The sequence below is a fragment of the Anguilla rostrata genome, chromosome 4, assembly GCF_018555375.3.
Source record: "Anguilla rostrata isolate EN2019 chromosome 4, ASM1855537v3, whole genome shotgun sequence".
Lineage (NCBI taxonomy): Eukaryota > Metazoa > Chordata > Actinopteri > Anguilliformes > Anguillidae > Anguilla > Anguilla rostrata.
Genome location: NC_057936.1, coordinates 12,373,059 through 12,389,874, shown reverse-complemented (window position 1 = coordinate 12,389,874; position 16,816 = coordinate 12,373,059). Strand labels below are relative to the sequence as shown.

At 42.2% G+C, this 16,816-nt stretch overlaps 2 protein-coding genes across 11 annotated transcripts in view; both read right to left on the bottom strand.

The window, feature by feature from the left end:
* The window catches only part of farp2 (FERM, RhoGEF and pleckstrin domain protein 2), a 49,570-nt gene extending 49,223 nt beyond the window's left edge, over positions 1-347 (bottom strand). For 3 of the 8 annotated variants that reach the window (XM_064330700.1, XM_064330704.1, XM_064330705.1), the window contains exon 1: positions 262-347. The gene's annotated coding sequence lies outside the window, so the exon portion shown is untranslated. The remainder of the gene's footprint in view (positions 1-261) is intronic. The other 5 variants (XM_064330701.1, XM_064330702.1, XM_064330703.1 and 2 more) reach the window with 2 other exon arrangements.
* An 841-nt stretch (positions 348-1,188) lies between these two features.
* On the bottom strand, positions 1,189-16,737 carry LOC135252517 (ephexin-1). 3 transcript variants are annotated; one of them, XM_064330677.1, is made up of 18 exons: positions 16,319-16,737; positions 15,494-15,618; positions 12,576-12,730; positions 9,767-9,961; positions 9,054-9,476; positions 8,148-8,477; positions 6,870-6,980; positions 6,042-6,775; positions 5,639-5,799; positions 5,345-5,494; positions 5,121-5,250; positions 4,134-4,208; positions 3,708-3,797; positions 3,062-3,213; positions 2,718-2,885; positions 2,481-2,554; positions 2,168-2,272; positions 1,189-1,839 (listed from the first exon to the last, which is right to left on the bottom strand). In XM_064330677.1, exons 4-18 carry the CDS (start codon positions 9,852-9,854, stop codon positions 1,646-1,648), a joined length of 2,985 nt encoding a protein of 994 aa, XP_064186747.1. In that variant the 5' UTR covers positions 9,855-9,961; positions 12,576-12,730; positions 15,494-15,618; positions 16,319-16,737; the 3' UTR covers positions 1,189-1,645. The 3 variants fall into 3 exon arrangements, with proteins under 3 accessions (XP_064186747.1, XP_064186748.1, XP_064186749.1); XM_064330678.1 differs by lacking the exon at positions 16,319-16,737 and adding an exon at positions 16,016-16,248; XM_064330679.1 differs by lacking the exons at positions 9,767-9,961; positions 16,319-16,737 and having other exon boundaries at positions 15,494-16,248.
* Positions 16,738-16,816: the final 79 nt, after the last annotated feature.

Genomic DNA, 16,816 nt, shown 5'->3' with positions numbered 1-16,816 from the left:
AGCTGGATAACAGTTAAATAACTAGCTTTCATGCTCGATAACAGAAAAATGCAAAGACATAACATCCACTTCGCTATCAACTTAAAAGTTGATCAAAAAGCTATTTTGCATCTGCGCTTTTTTCGTTTGTCAAAACAGCAAATATAAGTTGATACAAACCCATACATTTTGCATAGTAAAATAAATGTCCTTAAAAATAAATATAGCTGCTGTTATGAAAATATAATTGAACGGAATAAATAAAACCACGTCGTTGCCTACCTGATTTTTTTTCTTGTAGCCTACTGCTAGAACTCCAATTCAAAGCGACTCTCAGACGGCCATAGCGAGCAAACTGCCTTGCTAATTCCACCCTCATTGGGTACAATCCACACCCTTCCCCATTCCCATTGGTCCTCGCTCCAACATAATTTCAATTACAATTGGACATGAATATTACCTGTCAATAGATCTTGGTTGGTTGAGAGAAAAGAGAGTGCACATCGATTGGTGAGCAAGCTAGATCCATTTTATTTGGAAGTGGATGAAAGTGCACACTGCAACGGCTGGATATTTTGCACTTAGTTGTCTCTGCCAGTTATATTGAAAATATTAGCTTAGTTTTGATGTATACGTTCTACTCATTGCGTATAAATAATACGCAATTCATGTGACATTTTAAAAAGTATTCACTTTTAAATGTCGAGTGCAAAGGAATGTGTGTGTATGTTTTAAACTTTGTTTTTACGTAAGTGGTTTATAACGCTAGGTTGTTCTACGCCAGTATTATTTTTTGCTGTGTATGCGACCTGACCGAACAGGTAATGTTTTCAGGCATATTCACCTTTGGTCCGGTTGTTTTTAAGTGAAAAGTAAGGAGTAGCCTATCCTCTACCGGCATCCTTGGTAACATGAAACTTCAGACTCCCTTTAGCAGTTGAACATTTCAAACCACTACAACAAAAATAATAATACGGTTACACCAATTATTTTCACTCTCCAACCCCAAAATAAATTCAATGGACCCAGAGACAGAACTAGAAGCTAGGCTACTTAACACTTATAGTTATGGTAGTCTGTCTGATCACAGTCAGGATTGCGCATCACTCAAAAAAGCACCCATTAGTGAAATCCAGCGACCACAGGTTGATCACCATCTTACCACCAAACACCTTTTTATATGGAACATATGAAGTGCGCAATACTGAATTATGGAAAAGGTAAATGCTTTAATGTTAAATAAAACATACCATCTCTTAATGCAGTACAAACTATTGCTTTCAGTCTTTTGCCTGAAGAAACAATAAAGCATTAACAACAAAATATGAAATGTTGCTTTAAAGATTACCAGCATCTTATTTTGAGTTGTTTAAAAATCTAACCCCATATCCATGATTTGGTTATAACAGCAATATGATACAATGGCCTTCTGCAATGCTTTGTGGTGAGTAACGTCAGGTTCCTTTACAGGATCGTAAAAATATAATCCATGCTGTGCAGTGGAAGTCTTAAGGCTCAGTGATAAAAGCCATTAAATGGAATGTTAACAACATTTAAAAATCAGAACTTTGTGAAAAAAACAAAGGGGGCAAGACATATCCAAAAGGATGAGATGGAAACGTTTTCCGTGTGAGAGAGGCGTTTCCATGGATGATCTTTGAGGGCCCTAACGGAAGCAGGTGGAGGCATGGCGCTCGCTGGACATGCAGCGCTGTCTCAGCATCCGGTTTGCGGCCTGCAGGACGTGGTAGCGCTGCCTGAGGTGGCGCCGCTGCACGTGCTCGTTGGTGATCTCCTTCACGCTGCCGCGGGGGAACCAGCCCCTCTCCCCATCCACCAGCCTCCGGCCCTCCAGGAAGCCTGGGAGGAGGGGAACGGGAGATTTCGTCCTGCGTTAACACCAGCAAACTGGGGTTGCAAAACTCAACTAATGCTGGAATGACACCAATTTACCGGCATCTTGGCATGATAAGATTGTAATTTAAAGCCACAGGTTTCTTTTCAAGGAGGCGTTTCAATACAGGAACTGAGATCAGAGAAGAAATGGAAGTGTTCATGCCTACGGAGAGATGCATCACCTGCTCCTTTCTTAGCCCATGCTCACGTTACCTGAGCAGCAGTACGCCTGCTGAATTAACGGTTATGTAATAAATATGTTAATCATGACTCTGTGTATCAGGCTACGCACCATCATTGGTCTTCTGGATGACATTGAGGACATCCCCTATCAGGAGGCTCAGCTCTCCAGGCTGCTGGGCAGAATAATCTGCTGTGCACTGCACCTGAGGGCAGTCTGAGACAAGCCACACCACTACAGACACAAAATCCCCTTTTCCTGCAACATCATCACCACTGGACCGCATAATTCACTTTGTCAATGTTATTGGAAACTCTGCCCTCTAGTGCCCACTATGTATATATACACACACACGCACACATACACTAACACACCACAGACACATTTCAACACAAGTGGTGTGCACACCACTGTGACCACTCACCCCACTCTTCGTACACTTCATTCTTCCCGTTCTTCTGTGGCCTCAGGGCCTCCACCCAGCTGGCCTTCTCAGCCCTGAGGCAAGGCAAGAGTTTGAGAGATAGAGATAACCTCAATGGAGAGAACAGCACAAGAGGAAGCAGCATTGCTCTGCTTTGGACTGAAGCTTCTCATAAAGTTATTGTTGGTGTGGGCAGTGAGATGGAGATGCTCATGAAGTCAGGAGGGATGTACTCACTGGGAAGGGGCTCTCAGAAGGCGCTGAGAAGTTTTCCCTTTGTGGTCCTTCAGCAGGGCGAGAAGGAAGGTGTTCTTCAGTTCACACTCCACCTCTGCATCCTCTACCTCATCGCTGATTTCAATGAGGGAGCGGTGGACGTGATCCTGAACCACAAATCGATCCAGCCTGGGCCAAGACAGGAGAGTCATATGATATATGAAGCAATCTAAACTAATGACAGCTCTGAACTTTAAAAAATCTTCTGTCATTTTGATGGTACCTTGGCACCCTCTAATCCTGTGTTAATTGGGTTATCCAGGCAACCACAAAGAAGCCATGATAGGACTATGTGTAGTACACACCCTTTTTTGATGGTGACTAGCAGTAGGTCATTGTAGAGGAACAAGTAGACAGGAAAGACTTTCCTCTTGCCAAAGATATTCTCCTTGTCAGTCAGGTGAGCCAGTTCCCCTTGCTTCACCAGCCACCGCGAGGAAGAAACCAGAGGCAGAGCCTGCCCCATGGAAAAATAAAGATACAAAACAAGAAGAGGTTACCATGTCATATTCTCTTGTCCATGTTATCAGCTACACTTCAAGGTCATAAGACACTACACTCAGGTGGAAGTCTACATTGGAGTGTCCTGAACCATTTCCGTACACTTCCTCATAAGATCCAGAAATTCATGGATCTCTGGTCTTAATCTCAAGAACCATGTATTCCACTATGCTGAAACCTACAGTACAAGGACATTCAATAAAATTATTATTATTATTTTTTTTGCAACTTGTTGTTTTTGTCATCCAAGATACTTTGAATTAAATACTTCTATTTTTTTCTGTCCGGTCTCAGGAGGATATTGGCAAAATGAGTTCCTGCTCCGCGTTTATCCAGGCATTCCAAAGAGAATGCATCTCAAACAGAGAATGAGCAGCACTGTGTCTGCGCGTGACCTGTTGGGGTAATGGCAGGCTGTCAGAGAGAGAGAGAGAGAGAGAGAGAGTTCACCTTGCATTCAAATTCTGTCTTGTTGGCAATGTGCACAAGCTCCTCCATCTGCTTCATCCTTCCCACCTCGTGGTTACAGGCCTCCACCACCTACAGAGGGCACAGCGGGCACAGCTGATGAAGCAGTGGCTGCATAACAGATCAAATATGCTGATTCTGCTCAAAAATATGATCCCCAATTACATTTATCTTGAAACCTAAAACGTAATACAAAAATAATAGAATTGTCCATTCTATTATTTTTGACACTTTTATTTGTTGTTATAATTTGAAACAACTTACATGACCCTCAGTTCAATATCATTTACTGAAGAAATAAAATAGCACCATGCTTAAGAAAAAAGTGTGAGCCACATAAAGTAAGAAAGCATCCGGTTATTATCTTAAACCACACAAGATAATGGCGTTGGCCCGCTGCTGTGGTACCTTCGATATCTCCTTCAGCGCCTGCTGTGCAGATGCCTGGCCATCTGATCCCGGGTCAGTCCTCTTCAGGATGGTCTGAGAACAAGGAAATCAGTGGGATCACTCATTCTCATTCTGTAAGTCCCGCGAAGGGTAATGCATTTATGACAGCTTCTCATACAGATGGACTGGCCGCATGAGGAACGCCAAAAACACTCCAATTTCCTTTTCCAGAGCAGCATATAATTCTAGAACTGGGCTAGGGCCCATATCTGTGAAACTAAAGATGTGTAATTTATTTACTTTTTTTGAATGGAAAATCAAACCAAAATCAGCGTTCATTTTCCATTTTGCATGCGTCCCAGCCTGTTCAAATTTTAAAATACAATTTCAGTTTTGGCAGATGGTTGACTGAGGTAGTGTTTGTACCGGATTAATGATATTTTAGATATTTCAAGAAGTTTCTGACTACTTGCTAGCTTTACAAAAGCAAATACAGCCCATTTGGGAGTTCATGGTCAAAAGCAAGAAAATAGACTTTAAATAACTCCAAAGCAGCTTTTACAGCAATGTTATGTCTCCACGTTATGAGATAATAGGTGTGTATATTACTCAATTATTCTTCTAAGACTTTTGATAATATTTTTGGTTGGTACCATTTCCCATGGCGAATGCAATCTGAGACCGTTGTGGTCAATGAAAGTGCCAACATTTATAAGTGTGAACAGCTGCTGCTATAAAATGTGTATGTTCGTATGTCCAGCCTCTGGAATTATAATGTCACTGTAAAGCTGCTTGAGAGCAACCTGAAGTGTATTTTCTGGCTTTCTTAGTAAACCCTGATGACCTGATGACTGAATCAATTGATTCAAGCATCATCCAAAAAAAAAAAAAAACATAATGTAAAACGAACTGAGAGTGATCCGGATCAGTTTTGTGGGCAGTAATATATTTAAGGCCTTCAACACTCTCTAACCCTATACCTCCACCTCTCTCCCCTCTCCACACCTCCACCAGGATCTTGAGACGTGTGATCCTCTGGAAGGGCAGGACCAGGAAGGACTTGAGTGGAAGACGGTGGCAGCGGGGGTCCTCCTGCAGCTGTGTGAGAATTTCCTTTATCTGGGGGTCTTCCTTCCTGCACACAGACACAGGGAGTTAGTCTACGGGCCCTTGGGTGCAAGGCAGTGACCCCTCCTGTCCCAGAGAGCTCGTCCCTATGGCTCTCCTACCCCAGGTTATGCAGAGTCTGCTCCTGGTAAGGCATGTTGCGTATGTAGTCAACGTAGGCGCCAAAGTGTTCGCTGGCGTGAAGGCGGATGATCTCACACACATCACAGAACAGACTTGCTTCCAGCTCTGTCTGCATGGCATCTAGAAAACTGAACACACTATAGTCAGTGCCACCCTCAACAACACATACTTTGCCTTGAAGGTAAAACATACAGATTGTCCATTTATGCATACAGAGTATACACATTTCACTGGTGGTGTTGGAACAGATTGATGATGGAGTATACTCTTACTTTTGGCTGATCTCTCGGATCTTGCCCATGCTGGAGAAGAGCGACTTGCGGTCGCGAGGTGCAAGGACCTGGTTGAGTGCAGACGACTCCATGAAGAGGCCCACCGCCACATTCAGGCTGTCCAAATAGGACTGCTCTGTGGTCACCACCTCATACATGCTCTGAGCCACAGGAAACAGAACAGTCACACTTCCAGGCCCACCAAAAATGCAGCCACTGCATATTGGGCACCACACTGACATGGACACACGCTTGCGACAAGATGGGTATGCAGACTAAACCATATGACTTGTGAATGTGCTGACTTGCTCACAGGACAAAAGAAACTATATTAAAGTGAAAATGAAGCTAAGATGTACATTAAGTGAAAAGCAGAGACAAGAGCCAATTTAAAAACATTTACCTCATGTAACAGCAGCTGCTGCTTGCTTAGTTGTGTCAGTACTCCACTGTCCTGCACAATGGTTCGCTCTTGCCAGAATGGTTTCCGGGACCTATGGCTTCCCCTGATGGACACTCCCCTCATGACACCCTGTGGAGTTGACCCCGTGTCTTCATTGTCCTCTGCCAGGTGGGCCACCGTGTCGTCTTCCTGCTCCAGACATGCCTGTATACCCAGTGGTGTGGCTGGGGAGGAGAGGTCAGAAACATCCAAGTTTTCTGAGTCTTTCACAGTCACATCCACCCAAGGCTCTCTCACAGGACTTGCTAGCACCGTGGGTGACTGAGTAGTCAAGGCAGCTTCCTGGAGTTCCTGAGCACTCTCCTTGCTCTTAAAGGAGAACAACACAAGCTCTGCCAAGGGCGACTTCTTCTTCTGTGAGGATGAAAGTGCCATCACATTTGTGGGGGACCTCTTGCAGAGAAGGGAAAATTTCTGCCCATTCTCCCTCTTCTTCACATGTGACTTCTTCCTGGATTTAACCTCCTTGCCATCACTGGGGAATTTTTCCTGGAGTTCCGCCACAATGCTCTGGAGGGGAGCATCACAGGTCCTCTTGTCCCTTTCCTTGTTTGTGCTTTGCTTCCTTAGTGGTGGCAGGGGCTTGGCGGGGACGGGGGGAAGGGGTTTGGGCACTTTGGAGAATGACAGACGCTCTGCTGCTCCGACACCAACATCTGGGGAAACCGGGGACCCTGTCCAAGAAATGGAGGGATGACGTCTGAGATTTTATCTTAATTCCAATGGAACTCTTAACAAGACCAAATTAAAGGACACATTCCACAATACCTAAGTATCTGTTGCACATGACTACAGCGGTACAGTGGTCATCTACTTCAGATGGAGACACGTCCATTTCCAGATACACTCCCTCAGGAACGTCAGGCTCTTCCTTCCTGTCTATATACACAGGAAGATGAGATCACAACACTGCTAATAGAACAGCACAGAGCTCTGCCTGAGCTAATAATGGTATCTATCACGAAGATCATTAAAGAAACCGACGGACACGTGTTTTGACAGGAAAATAGTAAACAAGACACTCGCTAACAGGACAAGAATGCAGGATGCGATGGCCCTGATATTAGGCGTGAAATATTACGTTTAAATATGTCGGCATTTGATTTGTAGAGGTGATGTGCGTGCTTTAAATTGGGAAATTACCTCATTCTAAGTGGAAATGGTGTGATTTACAGTAATGACCCACCCGATGTGACCTAAGCAGGAAAGACTGGAACTGGAAGGAATGCTAGGCGTTGAGGCCTCCTGTTGCCCTGGGAATGACAGCCAGGATAAGTCTGCATTGACTTGCCCTCTGGGCATGAGGAAAAAGGCAAGTGCAGACTAGACCCTTGGATCTGCAGAGGCATGGAACTGCAGTGAAAGGGGTGTGTGTGTATAAATAAAATTAGAGACTGTAGACTCCTCTGTTTCTTTCTTGGCGTTTGGTTTATCGTCTTCCTTTTTTTTAGGGAATGTTTTTTCACCCCTGACCCTCTGATGGTTATGAGACGTTTGTTTGCTTTAGTGCTTCCTGAGGACGGATAATAAAGAACGGCAAATATTCTTGATAGCCGAGCAGTTTTCTGCCATGACACTGTCACTTCAATTCAAGCATTACTTCTGTGCTCAGTGTGTTAGAATTAGAATTATTATTGGAGTTCAAATTAGAATTGAATCCTGGGTGGACTAACAAGTTACTTATACTGAATTGCTTAGCTGGATTAAATATCTAGCTATTTAAGTGGCCAACATTTAAAATATACCACCCTACCATCAGCTCAGAAAATGAATGAATAATAACAATACATTTACCGAAATGTGTAATTTTGTAGAATTTATGTAACTAGATTGATGTATCATTACACTCCTCACTACTTCAATAAATCACATTAAAAAGGTTATCTGGATGTACATAACTTGCAGATCTCTACCTGCATGTTATGCGTAAGCTAATTATTGGAAATGCTTGACATTGTGATGATAATATTTGTACGAAATGATGCAATGAAGGATGAAGTGTAAGCCTCACTGGCTTAGAGGAGTGTATAGAGCTCCGGTGCTGACCTTGAATGGAGATCAGGTCCGGCTCTTTGGGAAGGGGCCGAGCAGGGAGAGGAATTTTTGGAGGGACACGCCCTGACCTCCCCGGAGCTCTGGGGCAGGTGATGTGCCAGTAGTCCCAGTGGAGGTCACCCTTTAGTCCGGGGGCCGGGAGACACAGGCCAGGCAGGGAACTGGGTGGGGCTTTGAGGTGGGGCTCCATTCTGAGCGGTCCTTCACCACCTTTGGGATGGCGACTGCAGTGGCACATGCAGGGACAGGACGGAGCGCAACCCAACCCACTGGAGGGAGAGTCTCCCTCACTCCCACTGCGTCCATCCCAAAGTCTTCCCTCTACAGGAAGGAGATGGAACAAAGAACAAGAAATGATGTGAGGTGGGACAACAGCAAGCAGGAAACAGGAAAAATATTAGTCTAAATGTCAGGGAGCGGACTGAAAGCTGCAGGTCGTGTTCTGATGAATACTCAACTGCAGCAGGGTCACTGATCATTGTAAGCACGTTCAGGTGTAGGTTAGACTATGTACTTGAGAACTAAGACATCCAAATAAGAACAAAGTCATCCAAATCCTCTGCGCATTACAAATTAACGCAAAAGAGAAACTGTCAGCCGTGACTATTTCTCACTTTAATACCTATTCTCACTTGTTTTTTATATCAGCCTTACTGAGGTGTACCTGAACTGTCACGCAAGCTTACTGTCCTTCAAGAGGTATGTTGTCTTTTTCCAAACCAATAATTGAGAAAATCTCAGACACTTTACAGCAACAGAGCTTAAGTTCCAGAGTTAGTGAAGAAGCACTTTTGGGCACACTCATGTGCACATAAGGTATATGAACTGACACAATGGCACCGCTGGACTCAGCCTATTGGAAAGGGACTATGCAATGTTTTGCGGATGCTGGTTCACCTGAGTCACTACTGTCAGTGCTGGACACTCTTTCTTTATCTGCTGGCAAGGGTTTGCTGTCCTGTCGCAGGGGTGTTTTCTGAAGGCGGGGCTTTGGAAGTGGGAAGGGCTTAACTCTCTCTGAGAAACTGAGTAGCCCATCAGGTTGAGGAAAAGGGCTGTCATCCTTAGCCACAGACAGGCACAAGCTCTGCTCGTTTGGACAGGAGGGTAGAGATTTGTGCCTGGCTTTCTGTGCCATTTGGCTTTGGTTTCCATCCTCCCCTGCAACCTCACTGCAAATGACATCAGTTGCCCGGCGCCAACGTGTCCCCCTGGGCTGTGGTTTAGGGGGGACCTGAGGTTTTGGAGGCAGGGTAGGTCGGGACAAGATGGCTGAGCTGGTCTCCTCTGTACCCATCGACAAGCGCAAGATACAGACACCTACAGGAAGTCAAGGAACAGACATACGTTTATCACACAAGCACAGAAGTATAGAAAATGGGATAGAAGATCACATCAATCTTGTGTCAGAAAGGATAGATGGATAGACCAATATTACTTTCCTCCTATGAATGATGATCATTAATAATGTGTAGGGAAGTATTATTCTTGCACTTGTTTTTCAGCTCCTCTGTTTCTTGTCTCTAGCCATTCCTTACCAACAGTAGCAAGACTAGGGCAGTTGGGGGTTGGGGGAGGAATGGATTTTTTCTCTTGCAGGAGATCCCCACCTGAGGTTTCAAGGAAACATGTAGAACCAAGTAACAGGTGGTCTGCCAAACGAAAACAACTGTATTCAGGCCTCTCCAGGCTTTTCATTTAGACCACTCCCTCCGGACACAACACAGAGCCCTGTCACGTCTCAGCCCATCAAAGATACTGGATGTTAGCGTGTTGCGGTTAACATTTTCCCACTGGATCACTCCCTAAGGCCAGAAACCAAAATTTTCCATTAAAACCTAATCACGAAAGAATGCGCTTAGTAACTTGGGAATGCAGGTATAAGGAGCTGAATTCCCCGTGATGAGGTGATACATTCTTGTACAAGATTTTCATTGTCCTAAGGTTACCCAAATGCGGTTGTAAAAATATTAAGCTATAACAAACAAGGAAGTTACCATGATGTAACACACTGTGCAGAGCCTTCTTTCCAATAACAGGAATAAAATATGTAGGTACTAGGATGATGTGAGGTGCACTCTGTTAATTCTAATCTTGGGTGGGAAAGAGTAACTTTTTGTACTGAAATGCACTGAACACCTGGGGTGTAAATAATAGTCACACATCTTTCTGGAAAAAAAGATTAATGCTAACAAACTTTTTTCTCTGAACAAGCATGTTAGTAAATAGTAGTAAAACAGAATCACGGAAGGCACTGTATACCAATTCTAATTACATTTTTCGACAGGCAGACAAGGTATGCTTTCATGTTTTATGAAAAATGTGTGCACTTCTGCTTATAATGAGGTTGTTTTTTTTCCATGTTTTGGGGTCAACCCAGCAACCTTTTCCAAAAACCTTGTTATTAAACTACTTGGTTTTGTTTTTTTAGATAAAGTCTGCTATTTCATTTAAACGTAGCACCCACATTTAAGTAATAAAATGTGGTTGGCTGAGAAGATTAAAAACTCTCAAGAAACTTTGCAAGATGGTTGACAACACAATTTCTTTCTTCTGCAACAGTGTCATGCTGACCTACCCCAACTGCTTTTTGCATAGGCGTGCTACTAAAAACTGAATCTTAAATCTCTTTCTGTTTTATTTTCTGTGGTATTATAATTTATTTATTTATTTATATATATATTTTTTACGCCTGATTGTTTCTGTTTGTAATGCACTTTGGGCCGTATTGCTTGAAAGGTGATATACATATATATAAAGTTTATTTATATATATAAATCATTTTTATTAAGGCAAATGGAGTAATGCGCCAATTTCTTACTATTTACTCTATTACAGCTCCAGGCCCTGGTACTATGTACCCTATTACAGCTCCTGTACTATGTACTCTATTACAACTCCAGGCCCTATGTACAACTAAATGAGAGATTCCCGTGACTCCCTTTTAGCTTGCTTTCTTGCCACTCTGAGTGCTCTGGCTAATCCCAAACTCAGTAATCCACCTCTGTCTGTTTACACCATTCTCCTCATTTCTCTCTACTTGGCTAGCATTAGCATCAGATTAATATCCCTGGAACAGATGTACTGGAATCTGTACCCTGTGCTCATCTGCTGCTGGTCCTCGGTCTCTCCTCTCTGGATTTCCACAACAACCACATACTCGTTATCTGCTTTCCCTGCTCAATGGCGAAATGAGGTAAGCGCTCCGAATAGAACAGTAATCGCTCCTCACCTTCCATCACTCTCTAAGCTCACCTCTGTCCTAATCTGTCAACGGGACTGACCAGAAGCACCCTACACCAGATCTTTAGTTAGTATAACCAATAACTAGTAATTATAATTTGTAAGTATCACTCTTTTAAATGTAGTTACACTGGGGGGTTTGTGTCTACACCATCTTTTGTATATGATGGTTCCATGCTGTGTTTTGCTGTAGTGGCTCACTGCCATATGTTTGGATTGGCCTGAATATTTTCTACTTGCATGTTTTACAATGATCTGTAAGTTGCAGTGGATATGTGGACCTGCCAGATAAACGAAGAGCACTAAAGCTGAATTCCTTTATTCACCAGGTTAACACAGGGAAACGTTGAACAAAGGACATACACTCTGCCTGTAAAGTTTTGGCAGGGATTCAGAGATGCTAGCAGACAGCAGAGCAAAGATGGCAGACTAAAGCGGTAGTTATCTAGTAAAAAAATCTGTTTATGTCCTCGCAATAAAATGGGTAAGACCAGGTGTTCATGGCAGGCAAGGCAAGGTTTGATATATGAGTCTGTTGTGCAAAAATAATTTTTGAAACACCGACTAAAAACTAAAAACAACTCTCAACTATCCAGATATAACTCAATTTTAGGACAACTAACCTATGGTTCAGAAAATAAGTAGGCTGAATGATAAACAGATAAAGAAATGTTTTGACCTTGAAGCTATTCATTCAACCCCTAAAATGAGGACATGCACAGGGGTTCCAGTCTCTCTATGTTCAAAAAAGAACATTTTTGTATGTTTAATTTTTCTTCTAATATTTCGGTTAATTACACAGAAATCTATTTCACAACATGTGAAATATAGTATATGTACTATACAGTATATACTAATAGGCTAGTGCCACTCACCACTGGTGTAACTCATTATTTTGCTTGTAAATCTGTATATCATCAAGCTATTTCTCAAATTTCATATCTTTATGTTGTCTTTTTATTTTTTAAGAAGAGATTTCACCCTAGTTTTACCTGCCATCATCTGGTATGAATTTTAAAAATAAAATATGATTGTGCTCCCCTTACATTGAACCACGAAATACTTGAATAGCCTGCCCCAATACTGTTTCTGACTACACTGTTTAACACGAAAGAAGGGCTAGGAATGCATCAACGAGCCATTCTTCTGCAGACAACCTCTCAGAGATGCACTCACCTCTGGTCCCAGGTGGCCTCCGGTTTGGGGACGTAAAGCGCCCGTTCTCTGCAATTCCAAAAAAGTCCAAGCAAGGAGCCCCAGGAGCCGAGCCGAGCCGCTAGGAGACACAAGGGCTGTGCTGATTGTGTCGCCTCTGAGAACCTACCACATGACTGCAAACAAACAGATGCTTTCCGGTGAGGCCCAGAGAGATGGGGGAGAAGGGCGACGAGTAGCAACATGTAGTACTGGCGTGCCGCCAGGCTGCAAACGAATAGGAAATCCCTGTAATTTCACGAAAGCAGGGAAAGACATTGGAACGTTGTCCCTGCCCCTCTGCAGACACTAGCTATCCTAGTACGGATAAAATAAATCTTCTCTGTTTATTCCAATTCAGATTGTATCACACAGAGACTGAACATGGGTAACCCAGACAATCTTGCTAAAGAACGCTTGATTCTATAGGTTATTTTATTTGGTTTATATTTATATATATACAATGAGCTCCATAATGTTTGGGACAAAGCCACATTTTTTCCTGATTTGGCTCTGTGCTCCATAATTAAAATTTTGTAATCAAACAATTAATATGTGGTTAAAGTGCAGATTCACAGCTTTTATTAAAGGGTATTTTAATACATTTTTGTTTCACCATGTAAAAATAACAGCACTTGTTATACACAGACCCTCATTTTAGGGCACCATACTGTTTGGGACAAATGGCTTCACAGGTGTTCCTGATTAGTCAGGTGTGAACAATTGCTTCTTTATTGCAAGGATAAGAGCTTTCAGCATCTAGTCTTGATTCTAGGCTTTTGAGTCTGTTATTTGTGATGACTGAGCTCAGCAGTGTTCTTTCCTTTTAATGATGTTCCAAATGGTTTATTTTAGTAAGCTTATGGTGTGGCCTATGTACTTGACTGTTTTTTTTCCTTCATATTTCTCAGCCTCATAATGGTTTCATTGACTTTTATTGGCACAACTCTGGGCCTTATGCTGACAAATGCCAATAATGGAAATAAATAAAGTATACTATTACTGCAGTACTAATTTACTATACATACAGTGCAGTCCATAAGTATTTGAACAGTGACACAATATTTGTTGTTTTGGTTCTGTATTCCAGCACTTTTTTAACTGAAACAATGAACATGAAGTTAAAGTGTAGACGTCATTACATTGACATCATTGTCGCATCATTAGTTCATGTACAAGAAAGCTAACAAAAGGTCTAGAGTTGATTCTAGATGTGGAATCAGCATTTGAAGTCTGTTGCTGTTGTCTCTTGACATGAGGACCATGGCATTGCTGCATGGCAATGACCCCAAACATACTGCTAAAGGCAAAAAGTAGATGTTCTTGACTGGCCAAGTCAATCATCTGACCAGAATCCACTTGACTAAAGGCAGCAAAAATTCCCCAAAACAAACAAGAACTGAAGATGGCTGCAGTTCAGACCTGGCAGAGCATCATCACGGAAGATACCCAGCATCTGGTGACTGTGGGTCCCAGACTTAAGACAGTCATCAAACGGAAATAATTAGAAATAAATTATTAAATATGACGACTTTACAATTAAGGATAAAGTCAAATTTAAGTTAAAATTATACTTTGGGTCCCCTGAAATGGATAGACTATATGAAAAGGACTATAATTCCTGCATGGATTACTAGATATAAAGTATAAACAAACAAATTAAAGCACAGTCTGCACTTTAATCTCATATTCATTGCTTTATTTCAAATCCAATGCGCTGAAGTACAGCACCAAAAGAAAAATTTGTCACTGTACAAATACACACGGGCTGCCCAGTAATTTTGGTTTTATTGAAAATGTTGACACCCTCTGTGGAGGACTGGGGTTCTATAAGAGAAACAGTCTTCGCCTGAATCGCCATGGAGCTTTTATGTTAGCTAATAATATCCGTAATGCATGTGCGTCAGAATGACTCGATAGTGAATGAATTACATGTGCTTACATTAAATGGTTCTATTCATCCAAAGGCTAACGATAATGCCTACAGTACAGGGACATGGAATACCCTTAAATTTCTCTGTTTAAATGTGAGAAGCCTAAAGGTGTAGCCCTCTGTGTCAAAGACAAACTGAATGGTCTGGAAATGTCAAGAACCGACCCTGACCCCTGAGTGAAGATATCTGGATTAGACATCTGGGGGGAAATGAGAGGCGGCTAAATGGCGGAATATACTACAGACCACCAGCCTCAGAAAGAAATGTAAACAGAGGAAAACATAACAACGTAAAACAAGTATGGCAGGAGGGAGAGACAATAACAAAGAGACTTCAATTACCTGACCATTAATTGGGAAGCTGTGTCAGACACAGGGAAAATGTGAAGAGGAGTTTTTAGAAGTTGTAAATGGTTCTTTTCTGGCTCAGTATGTTACTCATCTAAGAAGAGGGAAAGTAATCATTCACCTGGTTTGTGCAATAACCCAGACAGAATTTGTAGCTCTGAGATTGCGGAGTCACTTAGCACAAGTGACCACAATGCAGTTGCAATGCAGTTGAAGTTCTTTGAAAAATTGTGTTATGTCGTTTTGTTATTTTGGAAAGTTATGTCTACATACAGCTCAAAGTGTCATGCTAGGAGAAATCACATTAAAGCATGGTCCACAAGTGGGGATCCACAGGGATTCTATACTGGGGCCTTTACTCTTCCTCATTTATATAAATGACCTTGCTATGGAGATCAGTACTAAAGTAGATTAATTTACAGATGACAAAAATTGGAGGTCTGCCAAATACTCTTGAATCAACAATGTTGAATGACCTGTTCTTGTCATCACATTCCTCATATTATGTTAATTGAACCGTCATTATTTTATAATATTATAGTTACGATGCACTTAGTAACTTGGCGTTCTACCTTAACTTAGACAAAAAAACTTGAAATAAATAGAAATTATATCTCACCAGTCTGTATTCTCGGGTCGTGACTGTGCTGGGGATTCACTTGTTTTAAGTTTATACCTTTTCCTTGGAAGTGCCAAGAACATGTCCCAACTTTTCCATGCAGTGGAGGCTAGAATTAGCTCTGCCTTAAAGGAAAAGGAGATAGAAAGTCTCACAGACAGATAATTATAGGCCACCTTACCATACAGATGTATCAATCATGACTACAACAAAAGCATTTAAATCACACACTATTCAGAAGTCACTTGGTAATCATGAGCTTATTTACAAGATAAAGAGTTGATCTCCATGGCAATCATTTGACTCTTTTGCTTTGCATGGCTAGGTGATGTTCAAAGCTCATTAAAACAGTAGTCTAGGGACAAGCCATCGTGAGTGTCTTTTAGATTAGCAGTAATTACAATATGCCTACCGGTTTTCTTCCTTAATAAGGATCTTCCCTATTTTAGCATAAAGCCAAGAAAGAGATCAACTGTAGGAAAACAAGATGAGCCACTTGCACACCACAATGCATATATTTACCTCAATGAGAGAGGTGTGCCAGGTGTGGAGCACAAGTAGAGAATGCGTGTTGACGCCACATGAAAAGCCAGAGTACTCACTCACACATTAACACTGAGGATCTTACATAGGCAAAGAGTGCTGATGACACGTCCTGCAGAGCATGAGGAGAGCATGTGACTCTCAACTGACTGTTGAGATGAAGAATATTCAATAGCCTACATTATTATGCCGGTGAAAATATTCAGCCGGGGGGTCAGTCATCATTTTACTGCTAAAGTCCACTAGAATGGATTTTGGAATCTTAGTAACCTAGCAACTTACTCAAAATAGTTTACTCTTATGTTCCTTCCAGTGAATCATTACTTGGAGCATGTGGCACAATTGTAGTGATGCAATCCTTTTGACTGGGAATGTCATTTGGATCCAAGTTTCGTGCTTTCTTCCTGGCGTTCCCTTCTCTTGCTTCAAGGGGGGACTCTCCAAAATGCACGGATAAAATATGGCAGCCACACCGAGTGGTGTTCGTGTCCAATTTATGAAGGGGGAGGGAGCAATTACATTCCTACGCTCCCTCCTGCCAACATCATAAAGAAGGGAATTCCACAACTTTCAGCAAGAAGGGAATCCCACAATACAATGAAGATAGGATAGGGTTATTCCGTTCTGGTTTGTTCCGTGTCTATCCTCCCTTGCAGAGCACCTGTGATGTTCACTTGTTGCCAGTCACAAAGTTTGTCACAAGATGCCTCACTTGAAGGAAGAGAGCAAAGGAAGGGCATGTGTTAAGTGGATCTGAATGCTATAGTTCACATGTGAAGA